This window comes from Haliotis cracherodii, unplaced genomic scaffold (assembly GCF_022045235.1).
Source record: "Haliotis cracherodii isolate W230 unplaced genomic scaffold, xgHalCrac1.p SCAF_4, whole genome shotgun sequence".
NCBI lineage: Eukaryota > Metazoa > Mollusca > Gastropoda > Lepetellida > Haliotidae > Haliotis > Haliotis cracherodii.
In genome coordinates this window covers 23194690-23220005 of record NW_027266297.1, presented here as the reverse complement: position 1 = coordinate 23220005, position 25316 = coordinate 23194690, and the positions used below count along the sequence as shown (strand labels likewise).

Sequence of the window (25316 nt, the reverse complement as noted above, 5' to 3'; positions counted from 1 at the left end):
TGTAATAGCCAATACGTAATATTAATATATAGCTATAAAAATATACATATCTATCTATTTCCAACAGAATAAATTTCATGTTCCTATCGGGGTAAATTTGAAATACTGGCTTGAAAAAATGAATGCGTATCTCCGATATAAAAAGTGATTTTTTTTGTCACAGAGCTCATTGGATGATTTTTAGACATATACAAAAGTGTATTTTATCTTGAGAGGTAGTCCAGATTTATCGTCATTGGGAGCTTGGAAATCTTTTGATATGATATATCATTATACTGATCATCAAAAATATCAACCTCCACCGTGCGTCCCATACAAATGACAGTGGCTTGTCTTCTTAACGAATTTATACTTGATTAAAGTACTTTAGTCATTTCCAGGATTCAGTCATCTAAAACCTCCGTTTGAATGGACCGCTGATTACTCTGCTGCCTAGAAAGCTGAAAAGCAATAAAACCAAGATGAATCAAATTGGACTTTTTAGAAAACAGGTACCTTGATATAAGAAAAATAACTTTGAATATCATGTGCATAGATGATACGTGCTGATCAATACAATAATGTTAATAGTTACACACCTTATCAAGCAATAATGATGATGAACATTATTTCTACGTAAGAACATGTCAGTTACATAAAACAGTACTTACCAAAGTAATATTGATTTGACATAATCATAAATGTATACACCAACAATGTTGCCAAACCATCTTGTACAATACAAGGTGACTGACAGCAGCGTATTTTTAACTGGCACACTTTTTTTCTTTTTTTCCTGTATACATACCCTAATGTATTTAGTATAGAAAATGCAGCATTACATTGGGTCGACAAGAAACCAAGGTATACGTTTGGTCACTTCCTACCAGTTATTAATGGCCATCGAGATTGATTCGGTGCTGCTTTCAGAATAACATACATTCTGTCCCTAAGTTGAATACCTGTCAGCATTGTCTGTATACTACACAAGTGAGGACGTCGTTGATCGTTTACCTAGCTTTTTTATTAACATATCTAAATTAGGTCAATATACGTCCACGAGGTATATTTTCAACATAATGTCAAATTAATGACAAAGACTAGTGCATGTCCAATAAAGACAACCGAATAACTAAAATATCTATTTCACAAACCTCATTTGGGACATTGAACGTATTTAATCTTGTCATAGCATACCAAGTATGAGGAGTGAGAGCACTGAAATCCACCGCCGCTTTGAACAATATTTCAGTTGTATCATGCAGTGATGCTGGTCTTAGATGTTCACCATTTTGCTGAAACCCAGGGGCACTGGTATGGTGCTGACAAACCTAAAACCATATTCAGGGCGAACCGACTTGGAACCTACACTCATAGGTTTTTGGCATTGCAAATGGACGCAACGCTGCAGGGCGTGACGCCTCAAATGACATGGCCGCCCGTGCCCCCAGAGTACGAACAGAACATGATGATTAATTAGATTTGTAAAATGATTCATGCAGTCTCGTTAGCGATGCGATATCAACTGTTTCTTTAACATGAACAATATAAATAGGTGCACGGAAACTTTTGGAATGATTTTGTCCGATTATAGGATATCAGCTTCAATCAGCTACTACTAGCAAACACAAATCTATAGCTCCACTCAATAACATGTATACTTTTCGAGTGTCAAATGCTTTAAATTGTCAGCCCAATTAATAAAAAAGTTTCTTCAATGTAAATGAACAGATCCAACTTCATTTATTCCCCTTTTCATTTAACTGTCTATTAGATTGAACAAAGCATAGATTTAAGATAGATACACATGTTTTCCACGTAATTAAAGCCATGTGTGTTATTCTGATGTACATGGTAATTGGCCGGAGCTATAGACCCACTACACTGAATGTGCAATAAGTGATGGAATGTGCGCCACAAAAACCAACGAAACCCATGCAAATACTAACCCCCTTGAACATTTTTCGATTTAGACAATAGAAGTCTAGGAACTCTATCCTGTCTAGGTGATCGAGGAGTTACAACGGCTTCCTTTCCACGCCTGTTGTGAGTCAGAAAGGAGTTTTTGAATCAATGAACGCACAAAATGGTAACGCATACAAGTCTCTAATGGTGTAAATGTGAATAATTATTTGTTTGTTTGTTGTATAAACCCACGCTGCAATATTTCAGCTATATGACGGCGGGCTGTAAATAATCAAGTCTGGACCAGATAATCCAGTGATTCACATCATGAACATCGATCCACGCAATTGGGACACGATGCCATGCATCAACCAAGTCAGCGAATCTGACACCTGATCCCGTCAGTCGCCTCTTACGACAAGCATAGTCAGCTTTTAGAGTAAACATGGGTAGCTGATGACCTATCTGCATTAAACAATATATTCCAAACATTAATAAACACACAGTGACATACCAGGATTGATACTGTAGATATGGAACATGATGTATTATTACATATAAATCAGGAGGATTTCAGGTTCTGAATATTGAACAGTCACCATTTATTGAAACCCGTTTGATATGGAGACATACGTATGTCACAAGGAACAGCCCGAACAAAGCAGGAAGGCGAAAGAAGCCACCAACACAAACGAATTTTGCAATAACACACAGGACGTGGGGAACGAGCGAGAAAGAGCTGTTTCATTGCAACACACTTTTCATTGAGTAAACATTCTCGACTGTTCCACATTACTGGCGTGTCGTTATATGTAATGTATTAGAATTATAAAATATAATGATTCACCTCATGGAAGATAATGTCATAGTGTCTAAATAATGTTGGAGTAATGTTCACGATGTTTAAACATGATTCCAAATGCATCTGGCTATTGTAATTGTTAAATTTCGATCTGCATTTAATATAAAATGAATATTTATCAATCGTGCGTTTATTTTCTTGTATTGTCATTTCCATATAACGGGCACAAGGAAAGGAATTTATAAGAGTGATATAGAATAAATAGTGAACGAAGCTGTTGACACAAGCTTGGTCAAAAGAAACAGGCGTAGCATTTGTGCCTAGCTGAAATAAGGCATATCCGTGCCAATATCACTGTATCACGGATTACCAAGGATCAAAGCGAATCTTGGCATGGGTAAGGGACATAACTCTACACAGTATGTTGAAATACCAAAGACCACCCGTTATTTGAAAAATAGCAGGGCAAAACAAGAAGAATATCAATACGTTAAGACCAAGCCCCAATGTAAGAGAATAATCTAAAGTAGTGTCTAGCATTTCTACATTACAATACGTGCAGTGCAAATCTACAATACTGTGCAAGAGCAATGCTAATTCCTCAAACTGACCTGCTTTACATTAATATAAGATGAGCTACAAATGCGCACACTCAATACCCGTCCTTCTAAACTCTGACTAAAATTAAAACACAAATAACTACATTTCTACTGCCGAGAATAAGACATTACTCGGCTACGTGTATTACCACACAGTATGTATCTATTCTCCCCTCTGGTATGGCTATGCTATACTGACAGTACAGAATGGCGGTTTTATACCTTCCAAAAGCGACTACATTCAAACCACAATGATATGTATAGAATCTCACTGAGCTTCGGGTGGACACCCTGTCCTGTAGTTTTGTTACTGATCCAAACAGGGCCAATCTTACCCTTAGTTTCCTGATGATATTCAACAAGACTTTATTACAAATCAGTCGGTATTCGGGAAACAGTTTTTCTTCATAGTGAGTGAGTGAGTATGGTTTTACGCCGCTTTTAGCAATATTCCAGCAATATCACGGCAGGTTACACCAGAAATGGGCTTCACACATTGTACCCATGTGGGGAATCGAACCCGGGATTTCGGCGTGTCGAGCAAACGCGTTACCCATTGGGCTACCCCACCGACCTGGCTTTAATTATAAAGAAACCATACCATTTAAACCAAAGATACAAATACAAGTTCTCTTAATACCTTTATCTTTAAAATGTAATCGATTTGCAAACTTGATATGATTATATTCGTCGAATATAGCTTTGCTTCTGCAGTGAACATTAGAACGTTTAAAATTCGAATTAATGAATCTGTTGTAAGATTAAGAGATACCCAAAGGGAATGGGAGCTAGACTCTTACCCTGTAGAAGACCCTATACGTCTGTGAGGCATTCTTGCTTGATACCGGGGCGAGGCAACACGCACAGTTTCTGTACCATCCTAAAATACATATAAAGTATGTGTATAATATAGTTAGATAGACAAACATTAGTGAGTGAGGCAGCTTGTTTTTACCATGATGTCAGCAATATTATGAATTTATGAATTAGCATCACACAATGTGGGGAAACGAGCTTTAACCTTCAATTTCCTAACCGCCCAGGAAAACTTATAATTTTCAATGTCAGCGGAGTAATTAGCATTTGTTTGTCACACCATCTCAGTGCTAACTTACGTCAATCAGAAGCTAGTGTTTAAATGGTCAGATAATACGTCATAAATACCAGATAATCTCATTTGTAGCTTTGTGTTACGGTAATACTAATTACTTGATAAGGTGATTGGGTAATCGTCAGCATCCCAATAAAATGTTTAACATAGTTTTAAATCACCATTTCGTTCAATTCGTTTCAATGAAACAGATATGTCAAGGTTTTTTTCATTTTAATGCATATATTACGAATACTTTTTTAAATGGCAAGTCCATATTATAACCACATAAGAATGTGTGAGTGAGTGTTTCATATTTGATCATATCTATCTCTTAACATTTTTCTTAAAAGGCTTTAACTGAAACAATGTATAATTCCGTGTTTATATATCAATTTCTAGTCACGGAATCGGGTATTTAATTTCAGTGTTAAGTTTCATAGGAAATAATAACGTGTGCATATATTTTATTATTGTTCAATAATACACTACATGCACTTGGCTTTTCTCAACGATTTCATTTGGTCCCTGATCCTTCAAGTATATATTGCTGACGTATTTATAAAAAATTAATGCATCAAAGTAAATTACCCACCGGGTTTTGTGTAACATGTCCGTGAAGTCTCTTATTGGATATTTCTTTGGCACGTTGTAAGGGTGACCTCGTATGGAAGGGGTGGAACGCCGGGGGACCGTGAGGCTGAAGGGTAAAAATCTTTTACCATGTTATATCATATTTACAAAGAATAAGGAGCACCTCCTACCCATAGGTGTTATACACAAAGAAACAACCGTGTAACTTTTAAGTGATCCATTCATATCATTTCCACCGTTATTTGGGGCGGAGGGACAGCCTATTGGTTAAAGCGTTCGCTCGTCACGCCGAAGACCCAGGTTCGATTCCCCACATGGTACAATCTGTGAAGCCCATGTCTAGTGTCCCCCGCCGTGATACTGCTGGAATATTGCTAAAAGCGGCGTAAAACCATATGCACTCACTCACTCCAACGTTATTTTGCCTTACGTCCCATCGAATCTGTTTCGGCGGATAATTGAGACTGGTTGTTCTCTGGCCTTGACGTATTTGAAGGAAGTCAACCCCTTTTGCCGCTGCCATCGGGTGGGTACAGCTTTGCGTGTATTCGAAAGGATAACCGATCTAAATATATGTGCTCTCGTAATACTTTCAGATTTATATGAACTTTCCTTTCACGGAAGTGAGAACGATACTCTTAAAGGTTTCAAACAGTTCCTACATTTTACACGTTTGACTTGTCTTTGCATGTGTTTGTGGCGGGTGCCACAGGACAGGCTCAGCTTTTCGAGAATGTCTGGTATCATCTCTATTTGATAGTGATTCATAAACATATGCGTATAATATAATCAGAATCGTACAATCGATATTTCTCATGACTATGGAAAGGGATTTGTCGCTTTTCTTTAAGAATTAAATAATTTACTGATCACTGACTTAATTGACATTTGTTTTGGTCAAAGGTCTATTTAGATACATGTGATATTACATATATTAGTTTCCGTTCAGTTTTCCATGCAATCAAATCAATGCAACATCTACGTCCACAGCATATATACACTCATATCAAAATAACATACCGTATCATATGAGGCAGCCAATGCATCCACATCACGTTTGATGAGGATGGCTCTCTCCTCCTCTGAGAGAGATGGGTATGGTTGTGAGGCTTCATCTCCAGGACATCTTCGACCTCTCTGAGACTGGGTCTTCCGGATACTCCTTTCCACTGCCGGTAACAAATCCCCTAGTGGAATATGTGAATTAGACGCGTTATCGGTAAGTATGTAGTCCCGAGGGTCATATTTTGGAGTCCTTAAATCACCTCTTCTTGCAGCAACCTTATTGCTGATGTTCCTATACTGTTGGGGTGAAGGTATAGACACGTTTCTGTTGATTTTAGTAGAATCTATTGTCAGCTGAGGCGACGTGTGATTAACCTGAACTTTTGATCGCTCCCTGTATAGTGTGGTCTCTGTTCGCTTGAACTCGGGTGTTTCCGCCGTTTGTGTTTCTGGGGAGGAGTTGGAATGGCCAGCTCCACAGCCCTCACCATTAGCATCTTGTATTGTCACTTTCCTGAGAATCATAGGCTTTGAATCACCATCACCCTGAGTTGGTAAAAAATTACCTCGGCTGTTATTTTCGTAACCCCATCTGGGAGTTGCAGGAACGCCACAATTTAGAAGTTGCAAATTCCCAGAGTCTCTAAAATGGCGCATGTTTAGTGAGCTTGGAGAGAGGTTGCTGAGACTAGCAGCCATGATGCCCCTGAAATTGTTCCCAGTATTCTGTTTACTTAGAGTTCTACACAAAGACTCAAATTTATCACCATTTAAGCTATAAAACGTTTTATCTCTTTGGGCGTAAGACAATTTAACTATCCTACCAGGAGACATTCCACCAGGATCCCGGACCCACTGAAAAGAGTTCAATTGAGGACCTTCCTCTTCCTCATACGTCTCTGCTAGATACTTTTCCCGCGCCAGTAACACTTCTTCGATATTCTTTAATTCCTCTACTCCTTCCGTTTCGTTGGATATTTTTGAGTCATATCCTTCGTCATTAAAATCCTCTCCTTCATCACAAGCCTTGTCATTCTTGCTCATGTATTTCTGAGCCAGTCCCATGAGTTTCCTAACTTTAGTTTTACTCTCTGCAAGATCAACAGCATTTGATGTCGTCTGGGACTGATCTACAGAAGTGCAACTCCTGGCCGGAAGTGACATATTGTCGTCTGCAATAAGTGCCTCCTTTTCCTCTGACGTTAGAACGGGTGATTGGTGGATTGGAATAGCACTCTTGCACGCACGTTTGACACTTTCAACGTGAATTTTCTGTTTAGGGACTACATTTTCTGTAGTCTTTGGAGGAACTGTGATTTGGGGTTGGGGCGGACTTGGGGCTTTTTTCTCGTGGTTGTCGTTTCCAGTGAATTGACATGATGATGTCTTAAATCTATCATGGAGACTTTGTCGTTCAAATACCCTAGCATCTTCAATTGATGGACACAGAGGAAATCCATTTGGTCGTATCCTTGAAACGTCATCCTCATCATCGTCACTGGCTGAAGTACAAGAAATGTGTGTACTAATTTATTATTGAAGTTGGTGCAAAGTTGTCATGTCATGTCGCATACGTTTTATTGCAGATGGAACCATTTATAAAAAGACATATTGGTAGATACATTTAACCACAATTTCCGGTAGGTGAAACATGAAGGAAATTGAATTTAATATAATTAAGGATTGACTGTGTATTTTGTTCGATTGATTGAGGTATAAATCGAAAAACCGATGTGCAATGTTTTGTAAGAATCCGCGTACAGTTTGCACACAGTCAATGCTCATCATTAAATTCGACAACAAAAACATGTTATATGTGCAATAGTTTAACCCAAAAAGTTGTATATATCAAAGCAGACGAAAATGACGAGATTGATAAACATTCCAAGAGTAGGAATATATATTGTGGCGTGAAATGAATCAGCTGATTGTTAAATTTATGCACATAACTTGACACACCTACAAAGTCAGAAGCAATCAGCGGAGAGTAAGATCAAAACAATGTTCATAGGACCTGTCAATCAAGAGAAGAGGTGTAACAGTCAGACTGTCACGAGCCGGAACAAATATGTCCGGGAGAAGGCGGCTGTTTGAAATGACATGGTCAGTTACCGACAGATTCAAACATTAGTTCCCTGAGAACGGGAAGACACAGTGGGAAACATGTTAGTTAGAAATGAAACCGGAAGACATGAAAGTGGAACCAAGGCGAGCGGGAAAAATTGCTGTTTGCTGTTTCATTCCTTCTCGTCCCCGGTCTCAAAGGGTTGTTTGGACAATGAATATGCATGAATGTCGCTAAATGTCCTGTGCATGACGATACACGTGAGCAGAAAGGGAATTCCCTCGACTGTTATATTGGGATTCCCCGAAATTCCGTAGTAATAAAAGTAGTCCGCTTCGGTAGGCGTGGCTTATATTTTTACATTTATTGGGGAATGAATGCAAAAACACGTGACCAATTCAGCTAATCAGAATGCAGGAATTTCAATGAACACAAGAAAATTTTAATTAATACACTATGAATATTTTCCTGTGTAAGGCAAATGGTGAAGAGACAATGTTTCTCTGCATACAGAATACAATGAGATGTGATCGGGGAGTTCTTGTTATTCTTACCTGGCTTCATTTCAGGGTAGTCATTGAATTTCATCCAGGATACAAGTCCTGAAAAGCAACAAGACTTAACTTTAAAATAACTATATTTAGCAGTGTAGACACAATTCGTTCTTCAATTTCATTGTGTGATACAAATGTTAATACGTCCTCCAACTCAATCAAAGATATGCGTTGATTTAAGTTTGGTTTGAAACGTTCGTAAAATAATACACCGTCATATCCATACGAATTCGTGAATTATGAAGGATTTCCAAGTGTCTTGATTCGCGACCATGATACAGTAATAGCTTACGGTAAGCAGTGAAAAATACTCACCGCCATAAAGGAACGGGAACCATAGAAACATATAGAGAAGTATGTACGTTAACAAGATATTTTTTTCCAATGTGAACCAATTAATTACAAAACTAGCAATCAGAAAAGTGTTACCACAAAGACTTTATTCTTATCACGATATGCTACACATGGATTCCATACTTTACACTCTGATCCTGCACGAGACAAATGGTGCATCTCGAGTTATGGATCATGACGTCACATGGGATGCGTTCGTAAGCATCGGTTCACACAACACTCCAGTATGTTCGTTTGTGTAACGAACCAGTCTTATATCTATTCAATATGAGTAAGTCTTCATATATTAGTAAGTGAGTGAGTGAGTATGGTTTAACGCCGTTTTTAGCAATATTCCAGCAATATCACGGCGGGGCACACCAGAAATGGGCTTCACACATTGTACCCATGTCGGGAATCGAACCCGGGTCGAGCGAACGCTTTAACCACTAGGCTACCCGACCGCATATTAACCAATATGTATGGTATTCGCGTTTCTTTTGGCGGTGAGTATATGTATTTACGCCTACCCATGTCATCATCAGGGATTGGGGCCTCCCATGCGTTGAAATGGTTTTTCTCCGGTTTCCTACAAGGAAAAACAACAACCAATATTTACATATTGCAAAGACAATTCTTAATCAGCAGGAGCGTAGCTCTGTACTTGATGTCAATACTTTACGAAACTCCGCTCTGTGTATCTATCTGGATAAGCCTTTTTTTCTGTGCCCAGACGGTTACAACACGATTCGGAAGCACATTGTGTTCATGATTGTGACATGTATGCACAGACGCTACTTGAAACCACACTTGCAATTCTCGCTCACTTTTCCCTGTACACATAGCGAATGTACTATGCATACAAGTGTAGGGAATTAGTTTCCTGGGGTTTTATTAGCTTGCAACATGTTGTGCTCAATCATATCGGTCATAGTGTGTGAGTGAGCATTTTGCCACCAAGGTCAATGTCTTAACGGGTAAGAGCGGGTGGGGAAAGAATAGGGGCGAGGAGTGGGGTGGATTTCAATATACATTAAGTTCTAAAATATACATGTGTGAGTAAGTTTCAGCGCATCTTTTTGTCAATTGTTTCACGTATTGTGGCTTTTGGCCTATACTGAATAAACTTAAACTGAGTGTTTTTTACGCCGCGCTCAGCCTTGTTCCAGTTATATGAGTGTACCTGTAATAATACAGTTCGGACCAGATAAACCAGTGACTGATATTATGAGTAACGACCCCGTCTGTTTGGATAACATATGTGAGTAAGTGTGTGTGTTTGGGTTAAACCGCTTTGAACGGTATTACAGTTATACCACGGAATGTCAGCTTGATGTGGGAGGAATCCCGAAACGATGGTTGTCTTAACAATTTGGGGGAATCAGTGAGTCCTGGCATGTTGCAGACAAATCTAGAAGCAAACAGAGAGAATCTGGGATTCCAACCCACCATCTTTAGTTTCTGCCACGTTAAAGAGACTCAGCTCAACACGTAATTGTGGCGCCTTTGACTCCTGAGCACTCAAGGGGAGATAATTTCACTTTCGTAATTATTCTCGAGTTTAAGTTTTGTATGGGTGTACTGGTGTACTTACACCTCATTTGCTATCAGCATTGCAATCTATAAAAGTAAATAGGAATATATGACAATTTATAACAGTGTTAAGAATTAAATATTGGGGTAACGGTCGCTTCATAAAATTCTAAAATGTCACCAATGAAACTGCTGTTTGAAAGCATTATTGAAATGTTCAGCTTTTTACGGTAATAATTTTTATCTCTAAATATTGTAAGAAATCATTTTGACAAGGAATTGCTTTTCAACATACCTAATACATTCCTTTTTGCAGAATTTCATAGACATTTTACTTTCTCAAATATGCTTTATAAACACACGTAATGTTCACATTGTTAAATGCTACGTTGTTAATCAAATACATTGTTATCGATTAAAGCACTGTACAACCCCAGTCTGGCTTACAGATACACTCAGACGATACTAAATGTAAATGCCAAGCCCTTGAGCATGAAATATAATCCTGGCTGTTCGTATCCAAGCGTAGACAGCTTTATCTGCATGCTCTCTGATATCGATTATAGGCAACGAGCCGTGTATGCGGGACAATCGGATTTAAACCCTGACAAGGGAGATTGACATATGGCACAATGCAGTTGACACTGTTTTGACTACCTGACAACGGTAATTCACCGTGTTTGTACTGATATTGACAATGACAAGAGATATGAATATGGCAAATATTGCTATAGCACATACTGCATGACCTTCCTTTACGTAGCGATTCCCACTGAGCATGCAAAGGTACATGTATTTGGGCGGGCCACATACGTGTTTAAAAATACCCTCACTAGCGTACATCAAATTTGACTCATCTCTACGATTATATATATGTGGGATAAACTATTACTGTATATTACTGTATGACATTTTCTAAATATATACATTTATTATTGTATGACATTTTCTAAATATATTTACATTTATTTTTGTATGACATGTTCTAAATATTTACATATATTTTTGTATGACGTGTTCTAAATATTTACATTTATAATTGTATGACATTTTCTAAATATATTTACATATATCTTTGCATGACATGTTCTAAATATTGACATTTATTATTGTATGACATGTTCTAAATATTGACATTTATAATTGTATGACATTTTCCTAATATATTTACATATATTTTTGTATGACATGTTCTAAATATTGACATTTATTATTGTATGACATGTTCTAAATATTGACATTTATTTTTGTATGACATTTTCTAAATATTTACATTTATTTTTGTATGACACTTTCTAATTATTGACATTTATTATTGTATGACATTTTCTAAATATATTTACAAAGTCATATATTTTTGTATGACATGTTTTAAATATTTACATTTATTTTTGTATGGCATGTTCTAAATATTGACATTTATTATTGTATGACATGTTCTAAATATTTACATTTATTTTTGTATGACATGTTCTAAATATTTAAATTTATTATTGTATGACATGTTCTAAATGTTTACATTTATTTTTGTATGACATGTTCTAAATATTTACATTTTTTTTGTATGACATTTTCTAAATATTTACAAGCTCAAGGGTATTGGTTATTTTGGACGTTTTCATATATATAAAACGTCAAAACGATAGAATAAGGATTATCATCCGAAACAGATTCCATCGGGCGATACAATTCATATGAATAGATCACTGAAAATCAGTAATGACACCAGGTGTTCGCGAAAAGAGTAAGCGAGTCCTGCCCTATCGGTAGCAGTTTGCGGTCAGGAACAGAATAAAGGGATCAGGCCTTTGAATAAAGGGATGAATTAAAACTCTTTTACTCTTTGCGATAAAACTGTCGAAGATGACATTTGAAATGGCAGCAATACCGACCTGGCCTCTCCAGACACCCGCCGCTTCTTCTTCCATATTTTAATTGGTTTGAGTTGTTTTGGTTTCTTCCTCGATATTGGTAACTCTGACGACAAGTTTGTAATAAACCAGATGTGAGGAGTCTTGAGGTCTAGGTCTCCAATCAGCATGTTTGAAACACGAATGTAGGACGGCGATGTTAAATATCAACAACTGGACATCTCACAATCGGCCTGTATCAGTGATAAAACTGTATCCATCCAATCAGTGAGACGGGACGAAGGAAGACATCGTCAGAGGTAACAAAGGACAAACTATAGTCTTCAGAAAAGTAAACATCCCACATCATAAACTCAAATGCTTAGCCAATGATGTAAAATGGCCGCAAGTGTTAAAAGTTGGAATCCAAATCAATCGGAATTAATGTGATTTCAAACACATGATATCCAAAAGTGAATTCTGTCAAGATATATTAAAAAATCCATCCACTGGTGCAGGGCTTCTCAAACAGTAAAGGACACAAAGGCGTATGATTAGCCACAAGCACATTCCCCCAGAGGTTTGGAGTGGTCTCCTGGTGATGAACGATAACAATCAATATACTCAATGTCTGGTAGACATGTCTGTCTGAAACAATCATATCTTTACATTGCAGTCTTTCATATATTCACTATGCAGATCCTACATTTTTCACAGGGTCATAATGAACTGAACGCGATTGCTCCGACACCACAAGCAGCCAATAACACTGTAATAAATCGGTCTACTCTCATTGGACTCGGTTTACATGCCCTAATCTAACCTAATGAAGCGCAAGCAGCGTATTTGACCATTGTCCAGAGGGCTTAAGTAGGCGTGTTAACCGCGTAACACCATTATTACATCAAAACATCTCATTAAGGACCTAGGCCTGGTCATGTTCAGACGGGGTGTGTCGAGGCTTATATGTTGCATATGCCTATTCTTCAGGGGTATATATACAAGCAACGTGCCCGTGGGTTTCACCAAACTGGTAAACATCAACGGCCCTCCTCCCACATGAAGCTGACAGACCGTAAAATAACTGAATACTTTTCAAAGCCGCCTAATATCAAATCAATCATTCAGTTGAAGGGTCTACTTGGCAGGTATCTCAGTGTGGTAGCACTATATATCGGCATCAGTCCTGATTAACGCACGCACGCACACACACACACACACACACACACACACACACACACACACACACACACACACACACACACACACACACGTCGCTATATAAGAGCAGTAATCTTGGATGAAGGAGTAAGCATATACTCCGAAACGTTGTGTCCCTCATAATAAAGAAGTTGACATCACTTCTAAATGCCTTTCAAAGACTTAATAAGCTTGGGCGAGACGTTAAACCTCATTTCACCTCACCTCACCTCACCTCACCTCACCTCACCTCTTTGAAGTGTTGATGCCATTACTGTTGTGTTATCAGCAGATATTACCTCGATAATTCAAGTCGTTGTCAGCATTTACGTTTCAATACGTTAGTTTCAACCAACCAAGGACAAGTTACAAAGTGTTATATGATAAAGCAGTCATCGAAAGAACGCATTATGTGCAACTATACTATATAATCATTGTTTGATTCAAAGATTTATGTCAACGTGAACACTTGAACGCATATATGCTATTAAACGTGATGTAAATATTCCTCTTGTATTCTCCCCTGGAGGAATGACGGTTTATGTATGTAGATTAAAGGAAGAAATAAAATGTGCAGTTCTAATGATAAAGTATTTTGAAATACAAATACAGTCCTTCCTGAACTACTTACCACAGCTTTCAAGACACTGCATCTACTTCATAATTTATTCCAACATTTTTTTTCAAGAAAGCGACATCTTACAAAAATGTTTTAATTTGATATTTTAGGCGTCACATCTGGTTATCATTCATTGGCGTGTATTTGATTTAAAGCCTCATATTTATTATTTTTTTAAATATTAAAAGAGAGCCAATGTGTACCCACCGGAACTAAATATAAAAGACCAGTCTGACCTCATCTGTTTTATTTTTAGGTCTATGCATAAGGATTCAGAGTGATAACAAACTGTCCACCAGACTATGACAAGGGATGACTTCAACTTTCCAAAGGTCAGCTGTCCCTTTATGTCCAGCAATATTCCAGGAGCTCCAGCCTTTGGTGTTTACATTTCACATCTTTGTAGGCAAAATCGAGCATGCTCTATGTACGAAGATGTCAAAAGTTGTTTGATCAGGGTTCTGATGATACCCGGTGTTCTCGAAAAGGAATAAAAAGAGCTTCTGACAATTATAGTCGGGATCGTTCAGTGGACATGGATCATGGATCATGGAAGGAGTCTTGTCGCTTGTATTTCTAACACCTATTGGGACACGTGTAAAGTAAGTGAACGGCATGTCATAATCCACACCAATACACATATATATTACTTATTCTCGACGATTCGCATTTTTGGCTAAATCCTATAGCCTTCAGCCATTGTATATATACTGAAGAAAGTTGTGAAAATACCACGTGCATATGTTACGTATTTGTAATTATTTGTTTAAGTAAGAAAGCATCCCTGTCCATGGGTACCTATCCATTACGTCAACGTCCAACCTGCGTATTTCAGCATCAACACACGTACACGTATCTCAACAAGAAAATGCATACATGGTGCAACAAAGGCATCACGTTTAACTTTCCCTATAATGCATCACAATGTGGTACTGTGTCATGAACGTGTTTATCATGTTGAAGACGGCACTAAAGACAGTCTTCGAGGGAGTGCACTTAAACGATTCTGTTAATCCAGTCTTCTATTCAGTCTAATCCAGTCCATGGCCCTACACATACAGGGTCCCCAACCTAAGCACATCGGCAAACCATCAGCCAATTGTTACGCGGAGGATTCGTGTATGCAGAAAACCTTATTAACAATAAAACTGTCACGGCCTTCACAAGACTACATTCTCTATATTGACATGGGAGCGACTGAAAGGAAAACACTCATAAAGAAAGATCGATAACTCATTCTGCCTTCTGTCTGTCACAACAGAGAAAGGAAAATGTTAAGGTTATAGAAGCAAATGGTAATGCGAGGCCATGGTGTGTAGATTAGCTATAAGTGACCACTGCTATGGTTTCTCCACATGAATAATACTCTTACGCTACCCTAAACAACATTTCAACATAGCCTCGAGGTAAATCATTCCTGACACCCAAATGCCACGATCTAAAGCAGGTGTACTCAGCGCCCATGCAATTTTGATTTATAGTGAGTGAGTGAGTATGGTTTTACGCCGCTTTTAGCAATATTCCAGCAATATCACGGCGGGGGACACCAGAAATGGGCTTCACACATTGTACCCATGTCGGGAATCGAACCCGGGTCTTAACCACTAGGCTACCCGACCGCCCCATTTTGATTTGTAACCAGAAGGTCAACGTCAGACAGTTTATATCATTCGCCCCATGGTCATGGGTGAAATTTGATCTTTTAGCTTTTTCTGGTAGCTAAAGGAAAACAAGAGTTCATAAAACATGGCTATGTGGCTAGTAGTGAGTGTGGTGTTGTTTATGGCAGTAGAGTGTAAATCTTTTTAAGCATATACTTTCTAAAGTGTAATACACGCGTCAATCCTTTCATGGTATGTTTATATATCGGTCGGAAAAATATAAAAAAACTCTGTATTTTTTTTCCTCATGACAAAAGGTATTAGTTAGGTCGGCTAAATGTCGAGTGATTGATATGTATGGCTTCAGAGAAAATGTACCTACGTTCATCTACATTATTGTATTTATTGTAATTATTATTATTGAAATAACCGATCACTTCAACTGTAGTTATTGACATAGTTCCGCCAGTGAGTTATGCGCTGTTAGCTTTTCATAAGGCTGAACACCAGTCTAACGTTTCGATAAGCCTCGAGTCCACGCAGGTCGCTATTACTCACTTACTACAAAGAAAGTTTGTCGGACTTCTAATAGCTTGAGCATCGAGCTTCATACAACACTTGAGGCTATGAAACCAATAAAAGTTTGAAAATTCAAATACTTTCCTTTCATACATCAACCAAGTTCAACCCTGAACTGAGTATGGACATATACAGTTCAATCAGTAAACCGGGATCGAAACGAGCACTGCACTTTCGCCGAACACAAAGGGCAAGTCTACAAAACTCTGTTCTCTGTGTAATGAAACATCACATTCCAGACGAGCATTATTAAAATATATATCTATCAGTATCTGAGGCTATGACCGGCATCGCCGGGATTAACGTCATGATTAACCTGGATGCACTTAATATAGCCTTCAGTATCTGAGGCTGTGAACGACACCGCCGGGATTAACGTCATGATTAACCTGAATGATAGCTTTCAGTATCTAAGGCTGTGAGCGGCACCGCCGGGATTAACGTCATGATTAACCTGGATGCACTTAATATAGCCTTCAGTATCTGAGGCTGTGAGCGGCACCGCCGGGATTAACGTCATGATTAACCTGAATGATAGCTTTCAGTATCTAAGGGTGTGAGCGGCACCGCCGGGATTAACGTCATGATTAACCTGGATGCACTTAATATACCCTTCAGTATCTGAGGCTGTGAACGGCACCGTCGAGATTAACGTCATGATTAACCTGGATGCACATACTATACCCTTCAGTATCTGAGGCTGTGAACGGCACCGTCGGGATTAACGTCATGATTAACCTGGATGCACTTAATATACCCTTCAGTATCTGAGGCTGTGAACGGCACCGCCGGGATTAACGTCATGATTAACCTGGATGCACATACTATAGCCATCAGAATCTGAGGCTGTGAACGGCACCGTCGGGATTAACGTCATGATTAACCTGAATGATAGCTTTCAGTATCTGAGGCTGTGAACGGCACCGTCGGGATTAACGTCATGATTAACCTGGATGCACTTAATATACCCTTCAGTATCTGAGGCGGGGAACGGCGCCGCCGGGATTAACGTCATGATTAACCTGGATGCACTTAATATAGCCTTCAGTATCTGAGGCTGTGAACGGCACCGTCGAGATTAACGTCATGATTAACCTGAATGATAGCTTTCAGTATCTAAGGCTGTGAGCGGCACCACCGGGATTAACGTCATGATTAACCCGGATGCACTTAATATACCCTTCAGTATCTGAGGCTGGGAACGGCACCGTCGGGATTAACGTCATGATTAACCTGGATGCACATACTATACCCTTCAGTATCTGAGGCTGTGAACGGCACCGTCGGGATTAACGTCATGATTAACCTGGATGCACTTAATATACCCTTCAGTATCTGAGGCTGTGAACGGCACCGTCGGGATTAACGTCATGATTAACCTGGATGCACATACTATAGCCATCAGAATCTGAGGTTGTGAACGGCACCGTCGGGATTAACGTCATGATTAACCTGAATGATAGCTTTCAGTATCTGAGGCTGTGAACGGCACCGTCGGGATTAACGTCATGATTAACCTGGATGCACATGCTATAGCCTTCAGTATCTGAGGCTGTGAGCGGCACCGCCGGGATTAACGTCATGATTAACCTGGATGCACTTAATATAGCCTTCAGTATCTGAGGCTGTGAACGGCACCGTCGGGATTAACGTCATGATTAACCTGGATGCACATACTATACCCTTCAGTATCTGAGGCTGTGAGCGGCACCGCCGGGATTAACGTCATGATTAACCTGGATGCACTTAATATACCCTTCAGTATCTGAGGTTGTGAACGGCACCGTCGGGATTAACGTCATGATTAACCTGGATGCACATACTATAGCCATCAGAATCTGAGGTTGTGAACGGCACCGTCGAGATTAACGACATGATTAACCTGAATGATAGCTTTCAGTATCTGAGGCTGTGAGCGGCACCGCCGGGATTAACGTCATGATTAACCTGGATGCAAATACTATAGCCATCAGAATATGAGGCTGTGAACGACACCGCCGGGATTAACGTCATGATTAACCTGGATGCACTTAATATACCCTTCAGTATCTGAGGCTGTGAGCGGCACCGCCGGGATTAACGTCATGATTAACCTGGATGCACTTAATATACCCTTCAGTATCTGAGGTTGTGAACGGCACCGTCGAGATTAACGTCATGATTAACCTGGATGCACATACTATAGCCATCAGAATCTGAGGTTGTGAACGGCACCGTCGAGATTAACGTCACGATTAACCTGAATGATAGCTTTCAGTATCTGAGGCTGTGAGCGGCACCGTCGGGATTAACGTCATGATTAACCTGGATGCACATACTATAGCCATCAGAATCTGAGGCTGGGAACGGCACCGCCGGGATTAACGTCATGATTAACCTGGATGCACATACTATAGCCATCAGAATCTGAGGTTGTGAACGGCACCGTCGAGATTAACGTCATGATTAACCTGAATGATAGCTTTCAGTATCTGAGGCTGTGAGCGGCACCGCCGGGATTAACGTCATGATTAACCTGGATGCACATACTATAGCCATCAGAATCTGAGGCTGGGAACGGCACCGCCGGGATTAACGTCATAATTAACCTGGATGCACTTAATATATATCTAACAGTATCTGAGGCACCTCCTATATAACTGATGCTCACAGACAAAGATATCGCCGACTGCTGTCGTCTTGAAATAATCCTTCCAAGAAATAAAATTCCATTTTCATATTGTCCAGCGTTGTGAACTTGAATGGAATGTGGTAAATTCGGGGACGATGGTGAGAGAACAGCTATGGTGTAAGATGGTGTGGTGTTGCTTTTGCTTGAGCCACTTGCCTCAGGGATTTTGGGGGAGAGGAAATATTATGTTCCAGAAAATGCGCGACAGAAATCATTTGTCATCGGGTTTTATCAAAAGAGGCATCGTTGAATGGACACGCTGGATTGCCAGTGTGAATGTCACAACTGCAAAGTTCAAATTATATCATAATAATGTCATAAAGTAGAGATATCTGTTAAGGTCGGTCGTTTTGTAATACTGTTTCATTAATTAAAGAAACAGACCTGAAAAGCATAATGAAAAAAAAAGACAAACAACACATACCGGGAGCAAACAAAACAGTGTTTTCACAATGGTAATTTTGTTCAACAGCAACGAAATACAAGAAGCTTTGGTCGAGTAATACTCCAACTAGTTATACATGTAATACATCAATCATACGCGCTATGTTTTACTCCCAGGTCGATATCAAGCTGTGTCTATTGCCTTATGAATAGCTATATGTTGTACCTGGCTGTACTGGGTTGTGCCTTGAGCCGCGAAATCAATAGTAATCGATTGCTACAGAGAAGCAGATCGATATACCACACACATCCAGGTGTTAATATGTTTTGAGCAAAAAATGTTGTAAAGAAATTGTTTAGACATAATCTATATGTCATTACGCAATATCTTAGAAAAAAAACAATGGTTACAAGACATATCGCTTGCTCTTTAACATTAAGGTTACATAATATGAGATGGGCTTAAATCGCGAAATTGGAGGAGCATTGGTTTGTTTTGCAAAATGTGATACTTTCAGATTATTGTCAACGTTAATAGTTGCTGTTGTTGTTGATGTTGTTTGTTGTTTAACGCCGCACTCAGCAATTATCCAGCTATATGACGGCGGTCTGTAAATAAACGAGCATTGATCTACGCAATTGGGATACGATGACATGCATCAACCAAGTCAGCGAGCCTGACCACCTGTTCTCTTACCACAAGCATAGTCGCCTTATACGGCAAGCATGGGTTGCTGAAGACCAATTCTACCCCGGATCTTCACGGGTAGTATACCAGGGCTGGGGATATTTAGCTTCATAAACACAACCATTACACAGAGTATTCAAGCTTTCCTTTGAGAGGTGTTCATTCTATTCATCAACCTGATTGCAATAATGTGGAATCTGTCTGAACGGACTACACTGTTTAGTCCGTTTGAGACAGTGGACCGGTTAAATGAGTTTTTAGCAGCAGTTGCATAACCTGATGTTATGTGATAACCACGTATTTATGATAACCCCTGTATATATGATGTTTATGATTCCGTTTAGGATTGGTCCTAGCATTCGGTGGTGATCGTAAGAGGCGACTACATGGATCCGGTGGTCAGGCTTGGTAACTTGGTTGATGGCGTGTCCGCATTCCCCGATGGCGTGGGTCTTAGCTTATAATATTAATCACTGGATTGCCTGGTCCAGACTCGATTGTCAACAGGCCTCCGTTTTATAGCAAGAATATTGCTGAGTGCGGCGTTGAAAAACAAACAAACAAAAACAAATACAAAAACATATATATGTTTATTCAAAACTATGAGCCTGAATATTTTTAAAGAAAAAAACGTTGCCAAAATGTAATTTTTGTGGCAGGCAATTCCTTTTTTCCAACAGTCTGAAGCATAATTAATTCTTCCAAGAATTTTCCGGGACAATTTACTTTTTTCGATAACACCTTAAAAGAATGCTTAACTTGATGAGCTAGAAAGATTTTTCTCGTCAATACAGCGACGTGTCTGTTTAAGCAGTTAAAGATCAAAATTGGTTATCTATTAACAAGGACGGTTTTATGAGACGCATGGTTGATATCTGCGAAGAGCTGGTATTCAGTATTGACTTTAGACACCAAGGGGTCAAAGATCGGACATGCTACACTCGAGACGGACCAATTGAATACCTGCCACAATGGTGACTAAATATCTGTTTCACAAACATCAAGGAGCTGTCGGCCTGTCAATGATTAATGGTGTTTGTGTAGGAATGTACAGGAAGGACATTCGAGGGAGTGATTGAGTGAGTGGGTGAGTTTGATTTTATGCCGCTTTTAGCAATATTCCAGCAATATCAAGGCGGGGGACACCAGACACCAGAATCGAACCCGGGCTTTCGACATGGCGAGCGAACGCTTTAACCACCAGACCAAAATATGAAATCACAAAACAACTTTGGGTGTAGAATGGGTGTAACGTTATACATTAAATATATTACATTTATTTATGTTACAAAGTGCCTTTCTTATGAGATATAAACATTTTATATATATGTTTTAACGTTAAACTATACGCCCAAAACCACATTGGTTTATTTGTTATGTTCATTGTGTGCACACTTAAAGATTTCAACCTAAAAGTACTGCAATGTTGACTACCAGTGTGAATGCCCTCACATTTACAATGGAACTGGGGCCTCTATCTTCCCTAGGCAAGGGAGTTAACTAACTATAAACGTTATTGGGTTATATTTTGGCTGGACTAACGAGTCTATGCATGGTCCTATCAAAATCGCGTAACGAAATCGACATCCGGTTCGTAAACTGCCATGCAGATTTCCGTCGGTTGTAGGATTAGCAAAGTACGTGTACCGTCAACTCGGCGTCAACAGATATTTTCCAAATCTTTTTATGTTTTTAATCAAGATGCTGACGCTATTTGATGCACTTCGCGAGGTAAGACCCGTTTTATTACAATATAGATCTTGATTATCGGTCACATCGTCTTGAATGGTCGCCGCTATTTTGGTTGAAGCAAATGAGGTGATATGAGAGGTGGAATGTGATTGGTCAATATGAGGGACATAGAAGGGACACACGTTATTGTCACCGTTGGTGCTACGATCGAACCCGGAAATTCCAGTCCAGTTCGGCAAGGGTGGAAACTGGACTTTTATAGTCAGTTAACTCCTTTGCCTTGAGAAGATAGAGGCCGCTGACGATTAGGAAGATTTTTACACTATGTTTTACTTCAGCTTAAGGGATAAGCACTAGATACTGACATTTCTGCCTTCAAGTATGTTATCTCTGAAAAGCATGAGAGCAAAATGTTATGTCAGGATTTTCATAAAGTTTACGATCACCTCAGAGTAAGTCGATGTTGTATTACGATCAACTATGTCGATAATTATGACTATTTTACCTATCATTATTTTTTTGGACTACAAACAACACCTGATAAACTGAACTATACTAAAGTAAGAATAAGATCCGAATTTTGAATGCAAGGTGTTATTTTTAATTAAGATGGGAAAGTACATATAGTATAGAATAAAGTGGAGAATAATCTTCGAATAGTTAATATGCTGAACATAAACACATACTTATTTCATAGTTTCATATTTCAGATTTGCTATTATAAAATGATACAGGACAAGCATAGCTATTGCTAAACTGATCTTATATCAAACGAGATCATGAATTTATCATGTAATTTCTAATAATTCATTAAACGACGCATTAAATGTTTTGTATTTTTTAGGGGATCAATAAATTTGTTTCAGTTGCGGTTGTGAAACAAGATGTAATATGAAACGAGATAAGGGCCTTAGTGATTACTGCCTCTCTCTATTGATTTGCCATTTGCAAGCCCTTGTCATACTGTCAATACAAGGAGAATATTCTAACCACAATGTGTCAAACAGGATTCAAAGCTCCACTATACATGACTGCCTATGCATGTTAGGGCAATAGGTGAGGTGAGGTGAAATTGGGTTTAACGTCGCGTCCAAGATTATTGCACTTATATAGCGACGTGCATGCACGTGTATGTGTGTGTGTGGCTGCTTGTACTAGTCCGGACTGATGCCGATTTATAGTGCTAGCTCACTGAGATACCATGCCGCAGTTTAACACGAATACCCCACTCAGACACAGTATACTGACTCCGAGCCGACCAGTCCTTGTTTTAGCCCCTTAATGCCGAGCGCCAGACAGGGTAACAACAAGTACAATCTTTTAACGTCTTTTTGTATGACGCGGCCCGGGATCGAACCCCGGACCTTCCGCTCTCCGGGCGGACGCTCTACCACAAGACCACGGAGGCGGTCCGTTAGGGCAATAAACAAATCTACAGTTCAACAGAGGAACCAACTGTTTCAGGTCTTCCCTTGTCAGACTTACAGTAGAATATCCAATATGGCTGTCGATATGGCTGTCGATAAGTCTTTCTGTGGATGACAGTGGTTTACTGAGGGGCCTGCTAGCTTTGCATGCGACGAAGTGTAACACAATATGTTGTCTGTTTCCTGGGTATAACTGGTATTTCATTAGGTTAGCGGTATAGCACTACAACGTTTCATTAATATTGACGTTGTAATATGAGACATCTGAGTGCATATATAGACATTGTTTAAAGATTAGGGTTATCAGTTACATCGACATTGTGTACACGTTAGTGACAAAGAAATATTCCAGGGTCTGTCTCGTGTATAATGTGACAGCGTCCAAAAACGGAACATACACCTTCTTGTCCACTGAACATGTATCACCTAGACATGAAACCAATGTGAAATCATGGAACACCGATATTGTGTCAATGTTAGCAACCTACGTACACTACTAATATAACTACCTATTTTAATAGGCCTGCCTACAAGATAAAAAACACTTTTTCTAAGATAAGTTAGATTATCCAGGATCCAAACAATGCGTTAAAAATATTTTAACCACCTCATTTCGGACAAGCACAAGCACACACACATGCATGTCGCTATATAAGTGCAATGATCTTGAATGCGGCTTTAAACCCCATTACACCTCACTCGCCTCTTTTGTAAAATGTATGAATTTGATTTAATTTGTACTACATCATCAGAAACTGCGGCATGGTATACCCACTGGGCTAGCATTGCGGCATTTGTCCAGACTAGTGCAAGCACACACACACACACACACACACACACACACACACACACACACACACACACACACACACACACACACACACACAACACACACACACACACACACACACACACACACACACACACACACACACACACACACACTGTCTCGCTATATAGGTGCAATAATCTTCAATGCGACGTTCAACCCCATTTCACCTCATCATCAGTTTCACAGCAATATATTACTTTTATCAATTCTGTACAATACAAACCATTGTTGGTAGGCACGTACATATAGCATATAGCATATATCACATAGGAGCACCCCAAGGATAGGTTGCATACGTTGTAACCATGGTGAGAATCGAACCCGGGTCTTCAGGATGACAAGCATCCCTTTAACCACCATTCTACCCCACCTACCAAGAGGATACTTGGAACCCATTATTCCTAAGAACATTAGTAAACATTATTATCTTGTAATGCTAATCCTCAATATAAACATGTTTTCGTTAAGCATCATTACCTTGTAACATTTTGGCCATGTTGGGTACGTTCCCTCCTCAGACCCAGGAGTTTGTCTCCAGCTTTAGGCGGCATGTCATGTCAGGGATATACGCAGTAATCCGTTAATCTTCCAGCGCTCCAAAGGTAATCTTATTGGTTACAGCCACAAGCTTCGACCTCCGTCAATCGCCTGATTTGTTTTATTGAAACTTCGCGTGAGCCGATTTTACGCTAGAATTGGGCAGTAAACAGGGAAGATCAATAAATATAGATTGGAGGTAGTCCTTTGGTTTGATTATAGATATGACTCGGATGGTATATCTAATACCCGACTGTGAACCTATGAAGATCATTTGACATATCTTCAGGCAGTCAGGCATCAATCATGGTATGCTGGACCTCCGTATGAATCCAACTGCCGTGAACATTGGAAGTTACAGCAGTAAAGATGCCATGACCGCCATGCTTTTGTGTTTACGTTGATGTTCCGCCCGATTTCTTGAACTAACAGTTTACCAAACAAGCCGTAGCTGCACGTTCCACTTACAATACGACACACAGTCGGATATGAAACTTAAGCACATTTCCTCCAGGTCAGGTTATGATGAGATCCAATATCAGAATGTCGATACACAGTCAGGATTACGATAAGAACTGGATGCCTTTGTTTAGTCTGTGTAACCAGACTTACTGAGCTGATTGATTGGCTTAATAATTTGGTGAATAATGTGATTATCCCGATCCGCTGGGTTTATGGCATATGTCCATATTGCGGCAAATGACACGCCGAGGAACGTCCAACAGATTTTTTGTAAATATTTGAACGGTCATTATCGTCGTATGAGTTCTTTCATGG

At 39.4% G+C, this 25316-nt stretch overlaps 1 protein-coding gene across 2 annotated transcripts; it reads right to left on the bottom strand.

Moving 5' to 3' along the window:
• Positions 1 to 24751, bottom strand: LOC139479899 (uncharacterized). Of its 2 annotated transcripts, XM_071262817.1 has the most exons (8): positions 24480 to 24751; positions 9457 to 9515; positions 8594 to 8641; positions 5990 to 7476; positions 4971 to 5075; positions 4086 to 4165; positions 3558 to 3630; positions 1 to 440 (listed from the first exon to the last, which is right to left on the bottom strand). In XM_071262817.1, the coding sequence occupies exons 1-8, from the start codon at positions 24551 to 24553 to the stop codon at positions 384 to 386; spliced, it is 1983 nt and encodes a 660-aa protein (XP_071118918.1). In that variant the 5' UTR covers positions 24554 to 24751; the 3' UTR covers positions 1 to 383. The 2 variants fall into 2 exon arrangements, with proteins under 2 accessions (XP_071118918.1, XP_071118919.1); XM_071262818.1 differs by lacking the exon at positions 3558 to 3630.
• Positions 24752 to 25316: the final 565 nt, after the last annotated feature.

Excerpts from the sequence above, each read along its gene's own strand:
- LOC139479899 (XM_071262817.1), bottom strand. The coding sequence starts at position 24,553 with ATGCCGCCTAAAGCTGGAGACAAACTCCTGGGTCTGAGGAGGGAACGT. Across the intron at positions 9,516-24,479 it reads CATGGCCAAAATGTTACAAG|GAAACCGGAGAAAAACCATT; the intron begins GTAATGATGCTT and ends TTTTCCTTGTAG. Across the intron at positions 5,076-5,989 it reads TGGCTGCCTCATATGATACG|CCTCACGGTCCCCCGGCGTT; the intron begins GTATGTTATTTT and ends TTTACCCTTCAG.